General features: G+C 49.0%; 1 protein-coding gene across 2 annotated transcripts in view; it reads right to left on the reverse strand.

Moving 5' to 3' along the window:
* Positions 1 to 211: 211 nt before the first annotated feature.
* TRAPPC10 (trafficking protein particle complex subunit 10) overlaps positions 212 to 25,521 on the reverse strand; it is an 86,892-nt gene continuing 61,582 nt past the window's right edge. For both annotated transcript variants that reach the window (XM_082840183.1, XM_082840184.1), the window contains 12 exons: positions 23,254 to 23,394; positions 22,848 to 22,960; positions 19,542 to 20,056; positions 18,585 to 18,726; positions 16,353 to 16,511; positions 15,310 to 15,539; positions 10,075 to 10,175; positions 8,849 to 8,975; positions 7,623 to 7,793; positions 3,890 to 4,067; positions 1,235 to 1,429; positions 212 to 920 (listed from right to left, as the gene is read on the reverse strand). In XM_082840183.1, the coding sequence (XP_082696309.1) occupies positions 682 to 920; positions 1,235 to 1,429; positions 3,890 to 4,067; positions 7,623 to 7,793; positions 8,849 to 8,975; positions 10,075 to 10,175; positions 15,310 to 15,539; positions 16,353 to 16,511; positions 18,585 to 18,726; positions 19,542 to 20,056; positions 22,848 to 22,960; positions 23,254 to 23,394 (2,311 nt within the window). In that variant the 3' untranslated portion in view covers positions 212 to 681. The remainder of the gene's footprint in view (positions 921 to 1,234; positions 1,430 to 3,889; positions 4,068 to 7,622; positions 7,794 to 8,848; positions 8,976 to 10,074; positions 10,176 to 15,309; positions 15,540 to 16,352; positions 16,512 to 18,584; positions 18,727 to 19,541; positions 20,057 to 22,847; positions 22,961 to 23,253; positions 23,395 to 25,521) is intronic.

Here is a 25,521-nt window from a genome sequence, read left to right on the forward strand (position 1 = left end):
CACCGCGTTCTTTCTCGTGCCCTGGTCTAGTCTCAAAGTACCTTTAACATGGCTCCAGCGGATGAATGCTCCAGGTCCGCCCAGTCTGACATCCCAAGGCACAGAAGGGGTTTTGTTCTTTCCCCACCCACCCCCCAGCGCCATCCCCCTGCCCAGAAAGGGTGTTATTCTAGAAAAGCACAACTAGAGGATCTAGCGTAAAGGACTGTGTTTTACCCCTCAGGAGACATACAAATCCACCTGGTCCAGAGATCGGGCAGCCGTGTGACCAGAAAGGCACACACGTGTCACTAACAGGCCTGCAAGGCCTGCTGCGCGCCTACCTGAAAGAGCCCTGGGCTTCCACAGAGAACCAGCAGATGACAGGCTGCTCAGGTGAGAGCGCTAGAAGCTCTTTCCTGAGCAGAGGGTGAGGGAAAAGGCGGGGCTCTGGGCAAACACGGGAGGACAGCAGCACAGGCACGGGGCGATGAGAAAATAACAAGGCATCTTAACACCCCAGACAGCACACAAGTAACGATGCAACTCAGCTGACCAGCTGTACACTGCAATTCTCTGATGCGTCCACGGCCAGGCAGAATCACCAAAAGTCTGGTTAGCGCGAGACAGTTACAATCGAGTCAGGATCCCTTCGGCGTGCACGCGTGCGCGGCCGGTCTGGGGACTGAGCCCTGGGCGTGGTCACGTGACGCTGACTTCGAGAACATGGTCGTCTTGGCTGGGAATGACCAGGACCTGCGTGCCCGCGCTGGCGTTGAAGGCCTGGCCGGGGGGCAGCGCCCGGAGCCGGGGCATGGGCAAGCCCTTGTGCTCGCTGCTGGCCACCGAGCGCGTGCTGCCCCTGCTCTGGACGCTGCCGCTGTCCAGCTGGTCGTCCACGTGCTTGTCCACCGAGAGGCTGTCATTTTCTATCCAGCTATCTGGAAAGCGCACAGGAAGTGAGATGGAGGCCGCCCCGCGCCGACCTCTCCCCACCCCGGGCAGCCGCCAGCCTCCCGAGTCGCCCTTCAGGGCACAAGGATGTCGAAGGCGGCCTCGCCTTTGAAGAGAATCCAGCGCCTGGGTCCTGGGCGGACTGCTCTCCAGACCAGGGCTCAGGACGTGTAGCCCTGACTAGCGTTTGGCCCTGGACACGGGCTGTTAAGCAGCAAGGCTGTCCCCATGCTAGTCTGTGGCCGCTCCGCACGGAGCTGCCCCTCCCACACGGGCGGTGCCCTCACCGCACAGTCCTTACCAGCATCCAGTTGTGACGAGTGCGCAGAGTGATGGGGCAGGTATTTAAACAGCCTGACGTCGGGGAGCGGCAGGTAACCCGCAAAGAGGGGCATCACCTCCATGCGGACTCTGCGAGTGGCCTGAGCAGCCGCAGGCATGCAGATGACCCCGGAACTCTTCCCGCACACCGCCCAATTGCTGCTGTTGTCGACAACTGAAACAAAGAGGGGAAGCACCGTTTTCACCCCAGAAAAGGACCTTCAGTGCTCACACCGAAGAAGAAACATCAACGGGCTCACACTCCACGATGAGAAGTCCAGAACCGAGCGTATACTCTGTATCTCGATGCCTTGTAACTGCACCTCAAAGTGAAACACATCTGATTTAATAAGGAAGATACAGGTTGGGCGCACAGGGAAAAATCACTTTTCCCTCCTCAAGTTAATCAATGAGCAGCGATTCCATTCTGCATTCAAATCCCCCTGAACGCGCCGTGTGATGCTTCAAGAGCACGGTCGCTCCGGCTGCAGAATGGGGGCGGGGCAGGGAAGCTGGCTCCTCTGGGGGTGGGTCTGACCCCAACTCTGCCAGAGAAGGCTCTGATGGGATGGGAAGAAAAGATGCAGGTAAGCACTTAGCTCCTCTACGCGCACCTTGGAGAGGCTTACTATATGGCAGGCGCTATTACAAACACTAACTTAAACCACAGCTGGGATGTAATTCAGTGCGACTCGAACACCTAACTGAGCATTCATTCAGAAGTTAAGGAGGACAGGTGTTGCTTGTCCTCGAGCAGCAGGTGACCTTGCACAGAGGTCAGAGCATCCCTGCCATGGGACACAAAGCAAGAGCCCAGGAGCCCATGACTAGACGCTCCACGAGCAAAGAAGGGGTGGCAGAGGGCGAACTTCCCACAGGTGGGGCCGGGGGGCCTTGGAGGACGGGCAGAAGCCAAAGCAGCATCGCGGAGGGGCACACCGGAGCAGTGGTTCTCCGAGCTGGTCCTCAGGGCACCCGTGAGGGCACGTTCCTGCCTTCCTCAGTGTTGACACGCCCTCTGGTGGGAAACGCGAGGGCCTGAGTGTGAGCTGGGGCCCCACGTGCACTCAGAGTCCAGGCATTGTGTTCTTCGCCACCACAGACTTGCAGGAAAAGACCGCCAGTTTTAGTTAAGGATGCCCTCATGAAGCAGTCAAAATCAATTTAATTTTATTAATTCAACCCTTTCGTACACATCTCTTTTTCTAACTTTAATTTTGAGATGATTAGAGACTCACAAGAACTTGCAGAATAGTAGAGAGAGGTCCGTGCACCCGTCACCCTGCTTCCTGTAACATGGGAAGCGGGCCTGGGCACAGCACAGGCCGCCAGGCCACTGAGCTTGCTGGGGCCTCACCAGCGACCTCGTCAGCCTCAGGCATCCGGCAGACGCCTGCTTATAAATGAATGGCATGAGCCAGGCACGTCAAAGAAGTTGCCCATGATACAGTTCAAAACTCTGATCAAAAGTTAGCATTTTGGAAAACCTGCCTTTGCCACTGTGAGCTTGGCAGGGTCCCGGCACTCCAAGACTCTCCTGATGGGCCCAGCGTGAGCCTGAGACCAGCACAAGTTTGTGGCCCTGAACAACGAAAGGGGCTGCAAAATTCAGGAACCGTGTTTCGCAAATGACGGAGGCGCGGGGCTACAAAATGTGCCCAGGGAAAAGATCCTTCCAAAATGCAAGGCAGATGAAAGGACTGAATGAGACAGCACGAAACGCTCCCTCATGTGATTTCAGATTCCACGTTGTAACCAGGCTGTCAAAAACTACCGCTTGTTGAGTTTTGGTGGAGTATCAGAGAACATCCACAGTTATCTGAAGGCTGTTCAGAGAGTGCTGCCTTTACCAATTACGAATCTGTGCGAGACTGGAGTTTCTTCATCTACCTTAACCAGTACGGGACATCACCAGATCGGATGCAGCAGACAGGAACATTCAGTACCTGCCATGAGCCAGACATTAAAGAGATTTGAAAGGCTGCAGAACGCCATTCTTCTCGCTCTATTTACTCTTCTGGAAAATAGTTCTTTTTCAAGAGTATTATCAGGTAATGGCTTCCCTATTATTTTAAAATAAGTAAATAAATATTTGCCTCCTTAATTACTTTTAGAGCATTAATGTCCTAACGCCAAAACCTGAGAACCACTACTGAAGAAGCCCAGGCCCAGGAGGAGGGGGGCTGCAAAGGGGTGTCTGGCAGAGACTGGGGAGGGTGGAGGGCCCGGGCATGTCAGGGTCGGGGTGCAGGTGGCGGGGTGAGGGGAAAGGGAGTGAAAGGAGGCTGGAGGGAAAGGGCAGGAGCATGACTACAGGACGCCTGGCCTGCTCAGCGACGGGGTCTGGGCTCTGCTCCGGGAGGATGGCCTGACTCACGGGTAGACAGGACAGGGCAGCTCTAGGCACCGCTGTGTGCTCAGCCCTGAGCCCCAAGGCTGTTCGAATGGCTGTTAGGAGAACGACTCCACAGTAACCAGGCTCAACATCCTGTGGGCCCAGGACCGTATCATACACCGGAACATTCGAACGTGCTCTTTCAATTCTAGAACGTTCTCTCTTCAGACGAGGAACACTATACTTTGTGGATGGCAGGGATGAGCACAATAGCCAGTGGAAAGCAGCCTCTAGACCCACCTTCGTACATAAGCTTCGTTGAAAAATAGTCCTCACGTTCCGTCAGCGCCTCATCCTTGTCCGCGTCCGAGAGGTCCGAGAGCCGCGTGATGGACACCTCCAAGGAGCAGAGCGAGCCTGTCTTACAGAGCTCTGTCCCTGGAGGGGGCGATATCTCCGCTCTCACACTGTACAAGGTCTGGGCGAGAAAGGAGAGAGAGGGCACAGGAGACATAAGCCATCTGAAGAAACGTTGTTTGGGGCCACCACGGTGCCGCCCGCAGACTCGAGAGAGAACGGACCAGAGGAGGAGCCGTGCGTTCGCTGCCCCGACCGCTGACTCCCTGTAGAGACGATGCCCTCGGGAAGCCCCACCTCAAGAGCCTTAAGCACTCTTCCTAACGAGAACGCGTGCAGGCATCTCAGGAGGAGGAAGGACGGCCCGCGACCCTGCATGGGCCTGTCACCCGCAGTCCGGGTCAGATCCTGCTTCGGGAGCCGCCGCCATCCATCGATCCACATCGATTCATCTGCCCAGGCTGCTTTAAAGCAGATTCCAGACCTGTCACTTCACCCGTATATACTTCAGGATGTGTTACTAAACAGTACGGACGTTTTCTTAACAAAACACAATGCCATTATCACAACTAGCAAAATTAACAGGAGTTCCTTGGAAAGGTCCATAATGAACCTTCTCCATGATGCTTCTTTCTCCGTGACCTGTCTGGTAGTCGCACGTGTTCACACTTGCCCACCACCCAGGACAAAGGCCTCAAGCCCGCACAAGGGATCACAGCCCGGGCCCCCCACACGTGGCTGCCCCCCTTCTGAAGAAGAGAACAGCAACACCAAAGGAGCCGATGGAAGAGGCCCTGGACCGAGAAGCTCACGGCCAGAGCCTGCACGGTCCGCAAGGGCTGTGAGGGCAGCCAGACGAGCGCGACTGTGCTGAGAACTGGAGAGGCAGCTCCAAGTGACAGAGTGACGAGGCAGCTGCGCTCCTAAGTGTGTGTCCTCGCACACGGCTTCCTGGCTGCTCTCGGGAAGGAGGGGCGGCTGAGCCTAAGTCAGCAGCAAGGGGCCTGCTGACAGCAGCCGCGGAGGCTGCGGGTACAGTGCCTAGAAGTAAGCTCCCCAGAAATCAACTCGGCAGATTTTCAACAAGGGTGCCAGGACCATCCAACGGGGAAAGAAGGGTCTTTTCAACGAACGGCATAGGGGCACCACATGGAAAGAAAGAATCTGGACCGCCACCTGTCACCATACATAAAGTTACCTCAAGGTAGATAGTAGACTGAAATGTAAAAGCTAAAACTATAAAACTCTTAGAAGAAAACATGGGAGGAAATCTTTTTGAACTTGGGATAAACAATGATTTCTTAGATCCTACACCAAAAGTACAAGAAATAAGAGACTAAGGTTGGACTTCACCAAAATTAAAAACTTTTGCGCTTCAGAGGAAACCATCAAGAAAGTGAAAATACAACCACAGAATGGGAGAAAATATCTGCAGATCGTATGCATGATAAGGGACTGAACATACAAAGAAACACTTACAACTCAATAAAAAGACAACCCTACTGAAAAATGGGAAAAGGATATGAACAGACATCTCTCCAAGAAGACACACAAATGGCCAAAAAGCACAGGAAAGATACTGAACACCATGGGCCATCATAAGAGACCAGCTCACGCCCACTGGGATGCCTGTGATCAAGGGGCAGCAAGAACAAGTGTTGGTGTGAGTGTGGAAACTGGAACCCTCACAGGTTGCCCGAGAGAATATAAAGTGATGTTTCTTTAAAAAACAGTTTAACGGCTTCTCAAAAAGTTAAACCCAGAGCTACCATATGACCCAGCAACTCCACCGAGGAATCTACCTAAGAGGATGGAACACATACATACACATAAAAGCTTCCACAAGGATTTTCACAGCATTATTATTCATAACAGTCCCAAGGTGGAAACAACCCAGATGTCCAGCCACAGGTAAATGGAGAACAAAATGTGGCATATCCACACAATGGAGTATTATTCACCCACAACAAAGAATGGAGTCCTGAACATGCTGCAAAATGAATGAGCTCCGGAAACATCCTGTCACGTGAAAGCAGCCAGTCTTGAGAGGATCGCACATAACACGACTGCACCTGAACAGGCAAAGCCCAGGCACACTTGCCTCTGGATCAGCGGTGGCCCAGGGTGAGAAGAGGAAGGAGGGGGGGTGAGTGTGAATGGGGCACAGGCTTCTTCTTGGGAGGATGAAAATTGTGCTAAAACACGATCATGGTGCCGGTAGCACAGCTCTGTCAACACGCTAACTTCACTGACGTGCACACTCCAAATGGGTGAACTTCATGGTATAGAAATCAAATCTCAATGAAGCTTTTTAAAAAACGTGGTATCTGGGGACTTCCCTGGTGGCACAGTGGTTCAGAATCTGCCTGCCAAAACAAGGGACACGGGTTCGAGCCCTGGTCCGGGAAGATCCCACATGCCGCGGAGCAAATAAGCTCATGCACCCCAACTACTGAGCCTGCGCTCTAGAGCCCGCGAGCCACAACTGCTGAGCCCACGCGCCTAGAGCTCGCGCTCCTCAGCAAGAGAAGCCACCGCAATGAGAAGCCCGTGAGCAGCAACGAAGAGTAGCCCCCGCTCGCCACAACTAGAGAAAGCGCACGTGCAGCAACGAAGACCCAACGCAGCCAAAAAAGAAAGGTGGTATCTGTATTTCTTATCCTCAGAATACTGGTTTTGAAGAGAGCAATCCACCAGGTATTTTTCTCTGGCCTTTAACTAAGCTTGTTCAGTTCGAAAGGAAAATTTTTCCTATGCTTAATTTGAAAAGGAAGCAAGAAAGACAGAAAATAGTGGAAACTGCTAACTAGTGTTAATCATCATCTGCAGTAAGGAAAACAGATTAAATTTATGCAGACTCTTTACCATACGAATAACTTAATGTTCAGCTGCTATTAACAACACAGCAAAAAGGCACCTGTTTGTCCAACAAAAAGAGGAACTATGCTAGTGATTACGTTTAACTCTAAGGCTAATAAGGAGAGCTCAAGGAAGCAGGAGGGTGGAAACAAATAGTCTTCTGGTTGGAAGGAGGTGTTGAAAAAATTGCTAACGTCAAGAGCTATACAAACACCTTCTCAAATAAAGTGTTTGACGGTCTCAGTCGTAAAGAGAAGAAAAGGGAACACCCCAAAAGTTGCGTATCCACATTTTGATTTACCTAACACCAAACCCAATCATCTCAGTACAGAAACAAAACACAACTACTGCCTTTACTCACCTAGGTCTAGGCTGCTTTTAGCTCCACACCTAATGTGCAGGTTAAAGAAAATCTGCTTTAAGTAAGTTTCCATAATACTTTCAGTTTTTCTTCTAAAAAACTAGAGACACAGCGGCTAATGCTCAAGATAAAAGGACTCTAAGAAACGGGTGCAGGACACGACTAAGTCAGCGCTAAGGCAGAGAAAAGGGAGGAGAGGCGGGGTCCTGTCTCTGGAGACGACCGCGCCCAGCAGGAGCCGCGCAGGAGGGCACGAGTGTCAGACCCGCCACCGGACCGGACCTCGGGCTCTAACTAGCCAGTCAGGGCCTCCAGGCCCCAAGTGCTGGCTCTTTTCTGTGACTGGTTGCTTCGTTATATTGAAAGCTTTTGTCTGATTTACAGAAGGTAAAGAATATGATGCCTTCTTCCATCTCGCCACCACACAAGCCCACCAGAAAATAAGGCAATACATACCAAAAAATTGTCCACTTGAAATTCATAAGTATAGGGCTTTAAGGAGACAGACAGCCGCTCCTCAGAAGCTGGGGAGAATCCAACGGAGAACCGGCAGTGCAGGGAGGGGGGAGGCTCCTGCGTCCACTTCAGCTCCCAGACAAAGAACACCGCCTGCCTGCTGTGGATGCGCTGCAAGGGAGTCGGCCGTCACTGCCCGCGCACGCGACACAGGCGCTCAGTCCCGGGGCCGCCTCCCGCCAGGGGGGCAAGAGGGTCGGGGGAGGCGGTCCCCCAGGGCCCGCTTCCCCACACGCCGCCTGCACTGCCCCGCCCGCCTCCCCAGCACTGCCCTCAGCTGCCCTCGAGGAAGACTGCCTCGAACTGGTCAAAAGGGTCTCAGCCTTTGTGATTCCATAAGCTCTAGAGCACAGGGGATTATTTTAAAAAGCATAAAGAGCAGTTACTAGTATTCAGTATCCCATACATTCCCAAAGTGGGAAATGTCATCAAACAGTTAAAGGGACATCCTTACACCCACGCCAACTACTGTGTATATGCCACTAAGTGAAGTGAGGAAGGGAGCTGGCGCCACCTCAGGAAAACAGTCCATACCTGTAAGCACAGTGACAGACCCGGGAAGCATTTGAAATGGGTCAAATGCTGGGGAAAACCCTTTGAAAATGCTAAAGATCAGACATCCATTAAGAAAACCTTTGATCTTCTAAACACTCAGCACTGACTGTCTGAAAACACACGCAACCAATGAACAGAAAAAACAGGGCCAGGATTCAGCCAGACAGTGTGAACGTGAACGTGACTCCTTCACAAAGCTACCCCGACACCTGAGAGCCCGTCGCTGGGCAAGGCAGTCATGTACGCGGCAGCCACTGTTTCTGGCGGTGATGGCGTCCACGCAATCAGCATGAGACTGATCAGGACAAGCTTGGAATAAATCTGTGTGTGGAGTCTGACAAATGTAAGATTTAATTTTTCTAAAAATACAAATACCAACCTATTTCTTACTCCATGTGCTGTGCCACTCGGCCCACAGCGAACCGCAAACATGCACGTTGCAGCAACACAGCTGCATGTCAGTGCGTGCTTCCCACTGACCACCAGCAAGGTCGTTCCCTACACGGAAGGGCTCAGCTGAAGCACATGGTCACTTCCATCAACATCACTACACTCTTGTTCTCCTCTGTGTCCTGCTGAGAGGTTTGTGCTCGGTTCTAGGAAACGGTTACCTGTTCGGATTCCGTGTTCAGCGGTACTAGTCGCAGGTCGGTACTATCACCAGTATCCACAAGATGACTGTCTGACAGCTGAAAGTCGAGTTCTGACAAATTCTGGACACACACTTGAACATATTTCCTAAAGGAGAAAAACAAATAATAAGATTTTGCCATTTAAGAACTTTATTAAATACATTTTGGCTGTATTAAGAAGATGTTCTGTAAGGAATCAAAAAAGTGACACAGGAAAATAAGAACCAGTTGTTAACATGTATTTCTACTTTTAATTTCACGTGTAAAAGTGTCAGAAAAAGAACAAATCTTTCTATGCAAGCTATCTCTTAGGAAAAATGGGTCTAAGAATATTCTGTTTTGGATACTTTACACGACTGTAAATGATTTTCCTAAACATACAATAGCTTGCAATGAGTCATGGAAGAAAGAGTAACGATTACTCTTCATCTATAGAAGTAACGATTACTCACTGACAAACAAGGTCAGTACAGAATTCACTTGAATTTCTGTTACACGTAAAGAGGAGTTTTGAAAAGCCAGGCTCAAATAAAGCAACCCAGATTCTCTGTAGAGCTGTTGGTGTTTTTAACCACACACACTGAGTCTCCTGATGCGGGGACAGGTGAAGCACAGGATGACACCTGCAGACTTCCTTGTCCAAAAACTGAATCTGAACCTAGTCAAGCCTCTAAAGCAGCAGATCTCAACTGGGGACAATGTCTGGAGCCATCTGTGGCTCACACTAAGGGTACGGAGGGCGAGGAGTGCCCCTGGCAGAAAGCGGGGGCCAGGGGTGCTGCCAAACAGCCACAACACAGGGACCTGACGGAGCGTCGGGAGTGCGGAGACCGCAAGCCCCCTCTAGAGGTGACAGACAGCAGCTGACAGGGAGCTACTTACACAAACCCACGAGGACGTGACCAGGGGAAGCCAGAATGGCAACTGACCCAAGTCTGGCAACGGGCCAATGGCTTGAAAACAGGGGGAGGAGGGATGAGAAGGGATCTCAGAAACAGAGGGGACTGTGTTTGAATCCCACATCCTACAAACCAAATCTGAGTATGGGCTGGGCGCTATAGGACCCAGGGAATTACTGCGAATTTTAACAGGTGGACAGTGGCATCATGGCCATGAGAAAACATGCTCAGCGTCACCAAAGCCAAGCTCTGAACAGTAGGGCCTGCAGGTAGGGGAGCCTGGGAAAGGGGCCTGAGGTCCTTTACCGTGTCCCGGATGACAGCAGGGAGTGCGTGGTCCTGAAGGGCATGCTGAACGTCAGCGAGATGACGGTGGAGTAGATGGACCACGGGCAATCGATGGATACCTGAGGAGAGACGGGGGACAGGCGTTCAGACCCCTCATCACACGGGACAGGCACCGCCACCACCATCCATCCAGATCTGTGGTGGCTGCCCATTTCCTAGACATTTGATGTCTTTACCATTTCTTATCCAGAGAGATAAACCCCATTAAACATATACACAAACAAAGGAGAGAGAAATGAGCCATCGGCACGGTATCAACGGCTCCGAGCAGACGCCGCAGCCCGCAGCGCAGACCCTACCCCGTTATTCTCACGGGCGTGTGGCCACAACGCCAAATGTGTTTTTAATGTGCAGGAGGTTATGACAAAGTGCTTTTAGTCACTCATGTGCAGATTATACTAATCAATCATTAACTATTACAAATCAAGGGAATTACCCAAACTCTTAATCCACAAGACACTGAATACATAACTGCAAACCAATTTGGGGCTGTCGTGTGGACCAATAAGCTATTAACTTCCTTAAGGGCAGAAACCAGTTCCCAAGCTTGTATTTTATTTCCCCCCACAAAGGAATATACTGAGTACAGAACGTGCGCTTATTGTTGTAAGTAGCATCTTTGCCTCCTGAACTCTGTATCAGATAAGGAGGGAAGAAATTTCAAGGACTGAAAATTAAGACATTCTTTTTGAGATCCTGCCTTGCCTGGTATTCTATGCCATAATCCCTTTGAAATGACTGCTTCGATTAGCCTTTTATCCTACTGCTTTTGTGCATTCACTTCTTTTTAAAAAATTGTTCAATTTATTTAAACTAAAAAACAAAATAACAAAAAAACAATTCATCCATTTCTCTCAACCCCTACTCCAGGCCTCGGGCAGCCACCAATATGTCCTTATCTATGAGCTTGGTCTTTATTTTTACTTTTTTAGATTCCACATATAAGTTAGATCACATGGTATCTGTCTTTGTCTTCTTTCACTTAGCATAATGCCCTCTAGATCCATCCACGTTGTCGCAAATGACAAGCCTTATTCTTCTTTAGGGCTGAATAATATTCCTCTGTGTGTGTGTGTGTGTGTGTGTGTGTGTGTGTGTGTGTGTGTGTGTGTGCTCATCTTTATTCATTCATCCATGCTGGATGTGTATGTTGCTTCTATATCTTGGCTATTATACATAATGCTGCAATGAACACGGGGGTGCAGGTATCTTTTTGAGTTAGTGTTTTTGTTTTCTTAAGAAAAATACCCAGAAGTAGAATTGCTAAATTGTATGATAGATCTATTTTTAATTTTTTGAGGAACTTCCACACTGTTTTCTACAGTGGCTGCACCACTTTACATCCCCACCAATAATACATGAGGGTTCCCTTTCTGCCGACACTTATTATTTGTTGTCTTTTTGATAACAGCCATTCTGACAGGTGTGAGATGATTATCTCATTGTAGTTTTGATTACATTTCCCTGATGATTAAGTGATGTTGAGCATCTTTTCATGTACCTGTTGGCCTTCTGTATATCTTCTTTGGGAAAATGTCTGTTCAGATCTTCTGCACATTTTTAAATTGGACTGCTTGTTTTTTTTTTGCTATTGAGTTGTATGAGTTCTTTATACGTTTTGTTTATTAGCCACTTATCAGACATATGATTTGGAAATATTTCTTCCATTCAGTAGGCTGCCTTTTCATTTTGTCAATAGTTTCTTTGCTGTGTAGAAGCTTTTTAGTTTGATGGAGTCCCAGCTGTTTATTTTTGCTTTTATTGCTTTTGCTTTTGGTGTCAGATTGAAAAAATCAACATCAAGGCCCATGTCAAGAACTTACTACCTGTGTTTTCTTCTAGGAGTTTTATGGTTTCAGGTCTTACTTTCAAGTCTTTAATCCATTTTTAGTTCATTTATGTGTACAGTGTAAAGTCCAGTTTCATTCCTTTCTATGTGACTCTCCAGTTTTCCCAACACCTTTACTGAATGTCCTTTCCTCATTACACATTCTTGGATCCTTCATCATACATTAATTGACCATATATGTGTAGATTTATTTCTGGGCTCTCTATTCTGGTCCATAGATCTATGTGTCTGTTTTCATGCCAGTACCACACTGTTTTAATTACTATAGGTTTGTAATATATTAATAGTTTGAAATCAGGGAGCATAATACCTCCAGCTTTGTACTTCTTTGTCAAGATTGCTTTGGGGACTTCCCTGGTGGTGCAGTAGTTAAGAATCCACGTGCCAATGCAGGGGACACAGGTTCAATCCCTGGTCTGGGAAGATCCCACATATTGCAGAGCAACTAAGCCTGTGTGCCACAACTACTAAGCCTGTGCTCTAGAGCCCTCACGCCACAACTACTGAAGCCCGCACGCCCTAGAGCCTGCGTACCACCACTACTGAGGCCCACGTGCTCTAGGGCCTGCGTGCCGCAACGACTGAGCCTGTGCTCCACAACAAGAGAAGCCACCGCGATGAGAAGCCCGTTCACTGCAACAAAGAGTAGCCCCCACTCACCACAACTAGAGAAAGCCCGCGGGCAGCAACAAAGACCCAACGCAGTCAAAAAAAAAAAAAAAAAAAGATTGCTCTGGCTATTTGGGGTCTTCTGTGGTTCCACACAAACTTTAGGATTGTTTCTTCTATTGCTGTGAAAAATCCCATTGGAATTTTGATAGGGATTGCACTGAATCTGCAGACTGCCTTGGGTAGTATGGACATTTTACAATATTAATTCTTCCAACCCATGAGCACAGACTATCTTTCCATTTATTTATGTCTTCTATTGGAATACCTTTTTACATCCCTTTACTTTCGGTTTGTGTGTCCTTACATCTAAAGTGAGTCTCTTGTAGGCAGCTTATAGATGGGTCTTGATTTTTTAATCCATTCAGTCACTTTGTCTTTTGAGTGGAAAATTTAGCCATTTACATTTAAAGTAATTATTGATACGTGTGCGCTTACTGTCATTTTCTTAATTGTTTTCTGGCTGTTTTTAAAGTTCCCCTCTGTTCCTATCTCCTTCTCTTGCTCTCTTCCTTGTGCTTTGATGACTTTCTTTAGTGGTATGTTTATATTCCTTTATCTTTTGTGTATTTACTATAGGTTTTCCTTTGTGGTTACCATGAGGTTTATATGTAGTAACTTACATCTATAACAGCCTATTTTAAGTTAATAACAACTTAAGTTTGATCCCATTCTAAAACTCTGCATTGTAACTCCCCCCTCCAACATTTTTGTTTTTGAGATGTCACATTTTACATCTTTTTATCTTGTGTATCCCTTAACTAATTACTGTAATCATAGCTATTTTTACTGCTTTTTTTTTTTCACCTTCATACCAGCTTTATAAGTGATTAATCCACTACATTTATCAAATAGTTACCTTTCCAATGAGATTTATTCTTTCATGTGTTTCTGTTACTAATTAGCACAGTTTCTTTTCATCTTAAATAAGTCTCTAACATTTCTTGTAGGGCTGGCTTAGTGGTGATAAACTTTAGTTTTTACCTGTCTGGAAAACTCTTTATCTTTCCTTCAATTCTGAAGGATAACTTTGCCACACAGACTACTCTTGGTTGGAAGGTGTTTGTCCCCCACCCCCTCCCCCAGCAAGTTTAATATATTGTGCCACTCCCTTCTGGCCTGCAAAGTTTCTGCTGAAAATCTGCTGATAGTTTTATGGGGTTCTCTTGCACATAGCAGATTCTTTCCCTGTCTTTAACTTTTGACATTTTACCTATAATGTGTCTTTGTGTGAGTCTCTTTGGGTTCATCTTGTTTGAAACTCTCTGGGCTTCCTGGATCTGAATGTCTCTTTCCTTCCCCAGGGTAGGGAGGTTTTTAGCCATTATTTCCTCAAATAAAATTTCTGCCCCTTTCACTCTCTCTCTTCTCCTTCTGGGACCCCTATGATGTGAATGTGTGTCTGTTTGATGTTGTCCCATGAGTCCCTTAGGCCATCTTCCATTGTGTCCGATCTTTCCTCCGCTCTGATTGGACAGATCCCCCTGCTTTGTCTTCGAGCCGACTGGCTCTTTCGTTGCTCCGTCTGGCCTGCGGCGCCCCTCCAGTGCATCTTCCGGCTCGGTCGCTGTGCTCTGCAGCTCCGAGGCTTCTATGTGGCACCTTCTTATGCGCTCTCTCTCTTCGTTGAAGTTCTCACTGGCTTCCCCCATTCTTCTCCCCAGCTCGATGAGCATCTTCATGGACATTACTTTGAATTCTTTACCAGGTAAATTACTTACCTCTGTTTCATTAAGGTTATTTCCTAAGGTTTTATCTTGTTCTTTCATTTTGGAACATACTCCTCTGTTTCTTCACTTTTCTGGTCTGTGTCACTTTCTGTACAGTAGATAAAACGACCACCTCTCCCAGTCTTGAAGGAGTGGCCTTGTGCAGGAGATAAACCTGGTTGTTCAACTCTGCCCCAGCTCTTGGCTGTCTCTCAAACCTTTGTGCTTGTCCAAGCAGCCTATTGTATTTCTAGTGGCTCCCAGGAGTTGAGGGTGTGCCAAGACCTGTCAGTGTCCCAAAGGGGAGGGTCTCAGCAACTACCTTCAGGCTGTTTGGAAGCCAGACCCTCAGGCAGCAGCTTTTAACAGTATGCAAAAAATACAGTCCCATGGGACCACAAGCACACACGTCTACCCTTGGGTTGTTCAAAAGCCCTCGGAACTGATATCTGTATTATAAGACATGGACAAACTCAGAAAAAGCATGATGCTAGTGACTGGTTCTGTGAGCTGACGGACTGTGGATTTAGGATCAAAGTCATGGATCTCTCAAATAACTGTCAATAAATACCAGCACCAAAGCATAAAATCTTAGCACTTCTTCCTTGCTAAGTATGATGTGATGTTTCCGGGAACAGAAAGTAAAAGCACACCGAGACACAGAACTCTCTCTAGCCACAGAGGCAAAGTCACTGCCCTCTAAGCAAAAACTGTATCTCTTACAATAAACCGTCCTTCCTCGAGTTGGGACAGAAAAGTTAAGAGCCTGTCTTTGTCTTTGCAAGATGCACCCCTCATCTAAGAAGGGGTGATTCACAGCCATAAATGCTAAACCCAACCCGAGCTTGTGGTACAGGGACTGGAAACCTGCCACCCCAACAGAAGTCATCTTGTATGTACTGTCTCAAAGCAAGTGGGACACGCAGAGGCTGCCCACAGCGCTGCACCGTCCCAGCCCCTCCTTACTTTGTGGTCCATGGTAGCCATGCAGTGGCCAGCTTTTTGTGTGTCCTTATGCTTCCCATGGGGCTCTGTCATCCCCAGCATGGTGCTCTCCCCTCCAGTTGCTGGAGCTGAAGGTAAAGAGAGAACTTCCAGTTCAAATTCGATCATGTGGTATGCAGGCGCAGCCGGCAGGCTGATGCTCGTGACCTTGTCAGACGACTGAACCCGGAGCGTAGCGTCAGAAGCCTTTTCTAGGGAAGACAGGAAAAACCACCTGTGACACAGTCCCCTGTGTCCTGGCTCCCTCCCCTCCAGCAGGCGATGGGCCCAGCGGTGAAGTTCCAGCCCAGCTCCTGCTACTCATACACACACGGAAGAGTGTAACTGGGAAGGATCGCAGAGGGAGGGAGACAGGAAACTCAGGAGCAAACCCCCGAAGACAGAGCAGCACTGCACGAAGGCTGTGCAGCTGAGCTCGGCTCAGAGAACCGTCACCGTGCTCAGTCTGAAGGCAGAAAGGAGACACTTCGCACAGCCCACCCGAGACCACAGGTGTCCCCACGGGACATGCTCCCACTCCAACCCACCGTCAGACCAACTCCCACTGAGAAAGAGAGCTGCATCCTCCCCTCTCCAGACCTCATGGCTGGGGACTGTGGGAGATAGGACTGTTTTAGGGCTTCCAACCAGTGTCTTAAAAGGCTCATTTGCTTTTTCTTTCTGCTGAGGAAAGTCGAGGAGGGTGGAAGGAGGCCGGAGGCCAGCAGGGCATCGCCATGGAGCGTGAGCCCAGGCAGTAACGCTGCATCACGAGACCACAGCGAGGTCAGCACCGCCGGCCACTGAGCGCGTGCACAGCTCTAAGTCTATTCCCCTCCAAGGTAACGCCCCACCTAGGGGAAGGGTTACAATCCACCTACAGGTGGAACATGGCCATGAAAGAGCTGCAAGGAGAAGCGGGCCTCAGACGCCACCTGAGGAAGGCAGGGATGACAGGCTCCTTATATCCTCACGGTGCATGACAACGTCAAGAATCCACCTTCGCCCGGTGACTGCTGCCTTACCTCTCATGTTGGAGTAGATCACTGCCCTGTTCTCTTCATGACCCAGGATAAGCATGGCTTCTACATTGCTGAGCTGAAGGCTGTCCCCGTTTTTTACTGTATAATGGCCAGTAGTGACAGTGAACTTGACCTTCTGAGGAATACCAGCCAAAAGACTGTCTAAAGGGAAGAAGACAGCAATAAGCACCGCTGCCAGCCAAGAGCGCCAGTGGACGGCCTACCGTGAGCTAAAGGGCGCCGCCGCTGCTAGCGGCGCCCTGCTCACTGCACACGCTCCGTAAGGTCGCCCAGTGTCCACCCTCAGCGCCCACCTCAGTTACGCGGTCTGCAGCGTTGAGGGGTCCTCGCTAGGCACAAGGGAATCTGAGAGCCTCAGGGACCTTATCACCACTTCAGTTTAGAGAGTTAGCGATTGTGGTGGCAACCGTGTCTACGAGGGTCTCAAAACCTACCCGCTAGCCAGTTATTGAGAGAAACGCAGATAACGACACTAAAGAAAAGCCTAGTGAAACCGCATGTGCTGCTGCTATTCAGATTTCCCTCTGGCCTTTCCAGATCTCTGGTTCACAGCAGCTCGACAGAAGATACGGTACACTTCCTCCTGGATGGAAATGGGGGGCGGCAATGGGCTGAGGCTTTCTAAGAATCGGCTCCAGGGAAGGCAGAAGGAAGGCGGCAAAAGACAAGACACAAGGTGGAGGAATAACAGAGAAGAGAGAGAGAGGGAGGAGAGGCGGGAGGTGAGAAAGGGAGTGCGGGCTGGGGCAGGGCGGGGGCGTGAGCCAGCACCTCCCAGGCTCTCCCAGCTGCAGGGCTCAGTCTTTCTCACAAAAGGTAAAAAGCTACAAACAGAACTACCATATAACCCAGCAATCCCACTACTGGGCATATACCCTGAGAAAGCCATCATTCAAAAAGAGTCATGTACCAAAATGTTCATTGCAGCTCTACTTACAATAGCCCGGAGATGGAAACAACCTAAGTGTCCATCATCGGATGAATGGATAAAGAAGATGTGGCACATGTATACAATGGAATATTACTCAGCCATAAAAAGGAACGAAATTGAGCTATTTGTAATGAGGTGGATAGACCTAGAGTCTGTCATACAGAGTGAAGTAAGTCAGAAAGAGAAAGACAAATACCATATGCTGACACATATATATGGAATTTAAGGGAAAAAAATGTCATGAAGAACCTAGGGGTAAGACGGGAATAAAGACATAGACCTACTAGAGAATGGACTTGAGGCTATGGGGAGGGGGAAGGGTAAGCTGTGACAAAGCGAGAGAGAGGCACGGACATATATACACTACCAAACGTAAGGTAGAGAGCTAGTGGGAAGCAGCCGCATGGCACAGGGAGATCAGCTCGGTGCTTTGTGACCGCCTGCAGGGGTGGGATGGGGGAGGGTGGGAGGGAGGGAGACGCAAGAGGGAAGAGATATGGGAACATATGTAAATGTATAACTGATTCACTTTGTTATAAAGCAGAAAATAACACACCACTGTAAAACAATTATACCCCAATAAAGATGTTAAAAAAAAAAAAGGTTCTCTGAGGGAAGAACCACTGAGATACTGCTGTGTTCCGCACCTGAGGGCCTTTCCAGGTAGCCAGGGGAGACCGCTTAAAAGCATAGAAATAGGTAGTTTAGAGAGATTAGATAGAGAAAGCGCTTTCTTGATTTTTTTTCCTCAAATGGAAGCAGCAAGTGAATAAATCCACTGTTTCTAGCCTAAACCAGGACACTCGCTCCTTAGTGTTTTACTGAAGTGCCACGTGGTCTTCAATAATCTGTTTACACCAACTCCTCCTAATTGTAGGACTTAACAGAAAGGACAGCAGCATTGAATTTCCCAATAATCAACACTTTCAAAGGAAAAGCCTTTTGATCAGAGCACAGACCCTAACTAATCTCGCATCCGGCCTCTGAACTGGAACTCTAAGCAGGAAATTGCATTTACTTATGAAATTCTCTGCAGCAGACATCAGCTGAGATTTAGCTCCTCTTTCTCAGCTAATGTTTAGTAAACATGAAAGGACCAATTACAGAAAAGCAAATATTCAGATGAACAAAAGAGCCAGAGTCAGTTCCCAGGCAAAATCGCCACGATGCTCCCCAAACTGTCTCGTACAGAGGGACGCTGCAGAGAGCCCTCCTTCCACGTGCTCCCTTAAAGGAGCCAAGTGCAGCGCAGAACCCCCGCAGAGCCCCCGCGGCCCACTCACCGGCCAGCGGCTCCACGTGCAGCTGCGGCTCCTGCGAATACACGTCATACTGCACCAGCGGGTAGATGTGAGGAAGGACGAACCACACCGGGCCCACCGAGGCGCACAGCTGCCGCAGCGTGTAGGTTCCCGGCTCCTTGGCCTGGGGGCAAAACCGAGCATTTGCACAGCCGTCCCCGTCCCGCAGTGACGAGCTTCTCAAGGGGAAGCTGAGCCATAATCTCCCAAGTGACCGTTTTTCTCACCCTCTTTATCCTGCTGCTCTGTGCTAACACGTCTACACGCGGGCTGTTCAAAAGATCCCTCAGCATCTCTCAATGGAGGACTTTCTGAGTAACTGATGCTTAAGTTTGACTTTACGCTTAATAATGCATTCTCAATTTAATAAGCTTTATCTGTGGCTTTCTCTTCTGCAAAAGGTATTTAATGGAGGCAGGGAGCATGAAATTTAAGACCTGCTCTAAGACTAGACTAAAAACACACGTGGCAAATAGCTGCACTTTCCACTGGCCTCTTGGGTCAGTGGAACTAACAGAAGCCGCTGCACTGGAGGAAGATCTGTATCAGAGTGGGCCAGAAACAACTGTTTTGACATCCATCCGTGCAGCCACAAAAGGAGAAGAGAGTTGAACATGAAAGCGCCACCTTCTCTGAAACTTCCTCATTTTAGCAAATGAGGGTGTTTTCTAATACAAAGGGAAAAGTCTAACTAAATCCAGTGAGAACACAAATAATTACCCATGTCAAGAACTTCATTCAAAATTTATCACCTGCCTTACAATTATATAAGTACAAAAGGTTTTTTCAAAACATCAGTCTGTTTTTCTTTAAGGATAAAAATCAAAGCCAGGTTAACAGGACAGAGACGTCTACTGGATTCCCAGCTTCTTCAGAGGGTTCCTGCACGTGCCACCCGCTCCGGCCCCCCCTGAAGAAAACTCCCCGCCCAGCACACACCTGCGTCCTGAACGTGATTGCGTTGGGCCCCGGCTCCAGGGTCACGGCGGTGCACTTCAGCACGTGGGCCCCAGCCTCCAGGGCGGCACCTGAGGGTGCTTCCAGGGACGCGCCACTCTCCTGCTTCCTTAGGAGCACGTGGACATTTTTGCAGATAATCCCTGTTGTGTGCAAGGAATTGTCGGAAGGACTTCTCTCAAACATCTCGCAGAGCTCCAGCGCGGGCAGGCTGTTCTGGGATGTGGGGAAAGGCGAGGTCTCTGCCGGGAAGCTGACAATCCCGTTGGCCGTCTTGTGCTTGGTGAGCCACTCGGCAGTCTTCCGGTAGTTGTTTTTCTCGATGCTGAAGTGGACGTTGATGGCAATCTGCTCCGCGTGGACAGGCACAGGCATCTGACTGCACACGGTTATCTCCACGGACAAGACACCACCCACATGGACCACAGCATTGGAAGGGGTAAAATGGAGATCTCTCAGTTGTGCAAAAGAATGCATAGGGAGTACTATTTTGTGACCTGTAAACACACAGTACCATGTTTTACTTCCTAAGTCACACTTCCAGATGCTATAGAGACTGCAGGACTGGGCCACCATCGGGCCCGCGGGAAGCAATAACGTGCAAAAGAGATGGTTCAGACCCTCCCAACCTTGTGCCATCTTCACACACCAAAGAGTTATTTGTCAAAAAGAGAACAGAAACACGTGCCTAGATAACTCCTGGAAATCATAAGACCTGAAGAAATTAAGGTTTCTAACTCCTGTTTTGACAAACCCAAGAGAAATACAGGTCAACTAACTCCTCAATTTCAGAACAAGATTTGTAAAGTCCAATTCCTAGAGCTGTTTCAGGGGATTCCACCACCTTCCCACGCACAGAAAGATTCTCCAGTAAAGATGCCCAAACCCCCCCGTACATCTGGAAATGAACCCAGGTGTGTGCCACCCTGTGTGGCCAGCCAGTGAAGTGAGAAGCCAGGAGGGCAGCAGGTCCCCAGCCCCAGAGGCACCGTCAGGGGAGAACCCACTGCATCCTCCAACTTCCTTTCCACAAGCACTGGTGTGTCTAGAACATCCACAAGGCCACTGGACTGACCAGTAAGGGAGACGGTGCCGGGACTGATGCCATAAAATCGTAAGAAAACAGGGACAATCACGGAGTATTTTCTTCACGGAGACGCCACGGAAAGCTGGCAGGAAAAGCGTAACCGCACAGTCTCACGTGTGTGCCACACACAGCAGATTCGGCACACAGCTCTACAATGACCAGTCTGGGCACATTAAAGGCTCTAAAACACAAATCAGTACCACGCTGCCCCTGAGAAACCCATGCAGATGGCTTGATGTGTGTGACGCGCACCCCAGCAGGCAACGACCACAGCAACCCGAAGCCAAAACCTCTGGAAACACTGGCTTTCAAGCAGTTAGCAACCGCTATGGACTGAATGCGGTCCCGCCAAAATTCTTAAGTGGAAGCCCTATCCCCCAGTGGGCCCTCTGGGAGAGAGTTAGGGTTTGATGAGGTCATGAGGGATGCATGCCCTTGTAGGAGGATGCACCAGACAGCCCTCTCTGCCTCTCCCCCCACCTCCCTTCCCCCCACTTCCTCCCTCCCTCTCTCTCAGTCTCTCCATTTCTCCCCCATCTCTCCCCGCACCTCCCTTCCTGCTCCCTCCCTCTCTCTGAGTCTCTCTCTCCACCTCCCTTCCACGCCACCCCCACCCCTTGCCTTGAAGGGACAAGCCAGGAAGAGGGGCCTCATCAGAAACCCACCCTGCTGGCATCCTGACCTCAGATGTCAGCCTCCAGAACTGTGAGAAAATAAACACCCGCTGTTGAAGCGTCCAGTCTGCGGCATTTTGTTATGGCCGCTCGAGCTGACTAAGACAGTGACTATTTTAAATAAATACTCTTCTTGATAAACTGAACACGAGAAGCTAAATATTACAATAAAGTTAATCTTACTACGTGGCAATTCTTAAAGTATATTTGTCAAAACATTTAGCTTGAACCTAAGGCTTTGAGATCTACCTTGCTGTTGGACATTCCCATAAGGAAATACTCAAGAAACTTCAGACGGTGAGACAGTCTATGAGACAAGCGGCTCGATGTCTTTAAAAAGTCAGTGCCTTACAACCCTGTTGTCAAACAACCGCTGAAGGGATGAACACAGTGTGGTCCATCCATACCACGGAATATTATTCAGTCACAAAAAGGAATGAAATGCTGACACGCTACAACACAGTTGAGTCCTGAAAACACTGTGCTGAGTGAAATAAGCCGGTCACAACAAACACATGTTGTATGATTCCATTTACGTGAAACACCCAGAACACACATCTTCGGAGACAGGAAGTGGGTCAGTGGCTCCCGGGGACTCGGGGTAGGAAGTGGATCAGTGGCTCCCGGGGACTCGGGGTAGAAAGTGGATCAGTGGCTCCCGGGGACTCGGGGTAGAAAGTGGATCAGTGGCTCCCGGGGACTCGGGATAGAAAGTGGATCAGTGGTTCCCGGGGACTCGGGATAGAAAGTGGATCAGTGGTTCCCGGGGACTCGGGGTAGAAAGTGGATCAGTGGTTCCCGGGGACTCTGGGTAGGAAGTGGATCAGTGGTTCCCGGGGACTCGGGATAGAAAGTGGATCAGTGGTTCCCGGGGACTTGGGGGGATGGGGGGTGGTAGGAGGAGGTTGGGAGGAAATAAGTGTGGCGTTTCTTTCGGGTGATAAAAATGCTCTAACGCTGACTGTGGGATGGGTACACATGTCTGTGACGACACCAAAAGCCACAGAGTCGTATACTGCACGCTGTGAACCCTATCTCAATAAAGCTGTTGTATTTTAAAAGGTCAGTGTCTGGAAAAGAGGAAGAAAACAAGATGGAAAGACTGTTCTAAGTTAAAGGAGAACTGAGATACAACAATCAAATGCAGTGTGTGACCCCTGACTGGACAAGTAGGGTCCAATTATTCTGAATATAAAATAAGTTGTAAAAACACTTTTCAAGACAATGGGGTAGATCTGAAAAGGGGCTAACTTGGTAGCCCGCCTTAGAACCTTGTCCGTCTGTGGGCAGGGTGGTTAGGGGATCACCTTTGTTTTCAGAAGATGCTATACCGTTTCAGGGTCTGGAGCTGCTCTGAAGTTCAGCAAAAAGAAAAAAGAAAGATATAGACACACGTTTGCTACACAGCAAAATGTTAACAACTGCTGAATCTAGGTGGTCAGTATAGAGTACACACGCTGTATTATCGTGTTTGCTTTTCTACGACATCTGAAATTTTTCATAGCAATGTTTGAAAACAAGCCTTACCTGGGCTGTCTGCCTGCTGGCTGGCGAAGCTGAGAATCTCTCTGCAGAAGTACTCCCGCTCGTTCCCAGTCAGGTGCCGGTCGCTGGCCAGGAGGCTGCTGGTCTGAAGGTAGCTGGGTGCAGGGTCAAGGGGCCTGAGAGGACCACGCGCTGGGGAACTGCACACACAGCCCCTCCAGTCCCCAGAGGGTGCATCCCGATGGGTGTTCCCCTTTTTCTAAGGTGTTAGGAACTCAAGCAGAGGTCAGATATGCTGACTAGGCACCAGCGTCTATCCAACACAGTACGCGTGTTGAGGCAGGCTTTTCTCTCCTAGTTATCAGGTGCTCCTTAAACCCTCAATGGTGGGCCATACAGAGAGAAAGCAATCCTCCTACTTCATGAACATATTCAACGTAAAGGATACTTTTCAATTTGCCCAAGGTGTTTCTGACATTCAGCTAGCTGCTTCCTTGTGTGTGTGATAGGCAGTGCCCAGCCCTCAGCCAGGTAATTCTTCAAGGCTCCCTGAAGATAGATTTCTGCCTTCTGGGGAGACTTCTTCCTCCTTGCAAATCAACAAACAGAAGCTTTCATTATGGGGCGTGATAATCAACAAACTCAGACATGACCTTCCACGGCCTGCTCTCCACCCTTGACAGCCCCACACCATGAAGCTGGTGCCACCTGCAGACAGTCCTTCTCTGGCCACCCCTCCATATAAGAAAGAACAAGAAATGAGGAACACCTAACTGGACCTGAGAACTGCGCTCAGGCTGAGAACCCCACACACGCTGTTTGCCCAGCGTCCTACACTGCCAGAGAGCCTTCAGAGCTGAATCTCCAGATAAGAACGTGAGGGCACCATTCACGATTTCAAGCTGGCCTAAGAACACCAAGCGTGAAGAAAGCGGACGGCTTTGTCCACAGGCACACAACTAGTTATGGAGGAAGCTTCGAAACCTGGGCTCGGGGCCACACTAACTGCTGAGGACAGGCCAACACAGAGTGGCCTACACAGGCCAGCCGACAGGGGAGCTTGACTCAAGTTGGAAACTCAGGCAAAAGCGCTGAGCAGGTTTCAAAGATTTACAGAGAACTAAGAGGAATTTAAATATCAACACCTATCACCCAAATTTAAACCCTCAAGACGTTCAGAATATAACAAAGTTTAAAACCCAATTAATGAGAGCTTGCCAAAGCTTCAGTGACAACGTGGATGCCCCGGCCTTTCCCAGAGGTTTGGGGCTACTGACTTCACGGGACGCAGGCCAACACCAAACAAGCACTCGCCCTCTAAGCATGCTGGGACAACATCCCAGGCTTACTTCTGAAGCAATGAGAGTTCCCAAATTCGCAAATAAATTTTAAACCTATCAGTTACATGTGTCGGTTTCTATAGACTTTTATGGTCCTCTTCCCCATTATTTTATTTTATTTATTTAATTAAAAAAATAAATTTATTTATTTTTGGCTGCGTTGGGTCTTCGTTGCTGCATGTGGGCTTTCTCTAGTTGCGGCGAGCAGGAGCTGTTCTTCGTTGCGGTGCACGGGCTTCTCATTGAGGTGGCTTCTCTTGTTGTGGAGCACGGGCTCTAGGTGCACAGGCTTCAGTAGTTGTGGCTCACGGGCTCTAGAGCGCAGGCTCAGTAGTTGTGGCGCACGGGCTTAGTTGCTCCGCGGCATGTGGGATCTTCCCAGACCAGGGCTCGAACCCGTGTCCCCTGCCTTGGCAGATGGATTCTTAACCACTGCGCCATCAGGGAAGTCCTCCCCCATATTTTAAAGGGGTCAGAACCTTCTATATACTTCTTCAGTTACCATCTCTAGCCAAAGATTCTTACACTGTAGAGCTGGAAGGGAGGGCGTTTGTCATCCAGTCGCCGTAGACCCAGGCCGAGGGTCACCTGGCTAGTCCATGGTCAAGCTAGAACCAGGACCCAAGTCTCCAGTTAGCAGGTCAGCATCACCCCACTGCAGCTCCAAGCCTCAGCTCACAGCACCTGAGGACATGGCTACTGATTTAGTCATCAGATACACTAGCTGGAGACTAAGGAGAGCTGACCTCCAGCCCCAGCATTACTCAGCTGTGCAACTGACTCCCTGCTCCAATCACACCTGAAACACTAGGAAGTTCACTTAGATGATCTACAAATCCCTTCGGAGCCCTGCAATCAGTTAAAGTAAATTATTCTTCCTTGTTTCATCTAATGAAATGACTAACTACAGATTTCAAGATACCATTTCAAACACACATTTCTTTTGAGAAAATGTAAACGTCTTTTCCCTCATAATCTGTATCTCTTCCCAGTGCTTTGAACTAGCAGTTACACTGCCAGCAGGGGTTCTTTATCAAACACGTGAGAAACATGCCACGCTTTTAGTCTTTTCTCTGGAATCCACTCCAAAGCTGGAGCCAGACCAGAAATGCTCAGTGTCTGCACACCCCAGCTCACAAGCACTCAAGGCTCAGCCCTCTCTCATGGACCTGACACATCACGTGCTTCACGTCACTGACCTCGAGGCTTTCAATCCTCTGAGGAGGCATTCAACAGCAACTAGAGAAAATGCTATAGAACACATACTATGTATCACATATAACAGTACATATATTATCTACATGTATATAATATCTACATATAAGTTCATTAAATTAATTAAATGAAAGAAACGCAAAGATCAGTGACAATTATTA

The sequence above is a fragment of the Leucopleurus acutus genome (assembly GCF_964270905.1).
Source record: "Leucopleurus acutus genome assembly, chromosome: 5".
Classification (NCBI taxonomy): domain Eukaryota; kingdom Metazoa; phylum Chordata; class Mammalia; order Artiodactyla; family Delphinidae; genus Leucopleurus; species Leucopleurus acutus.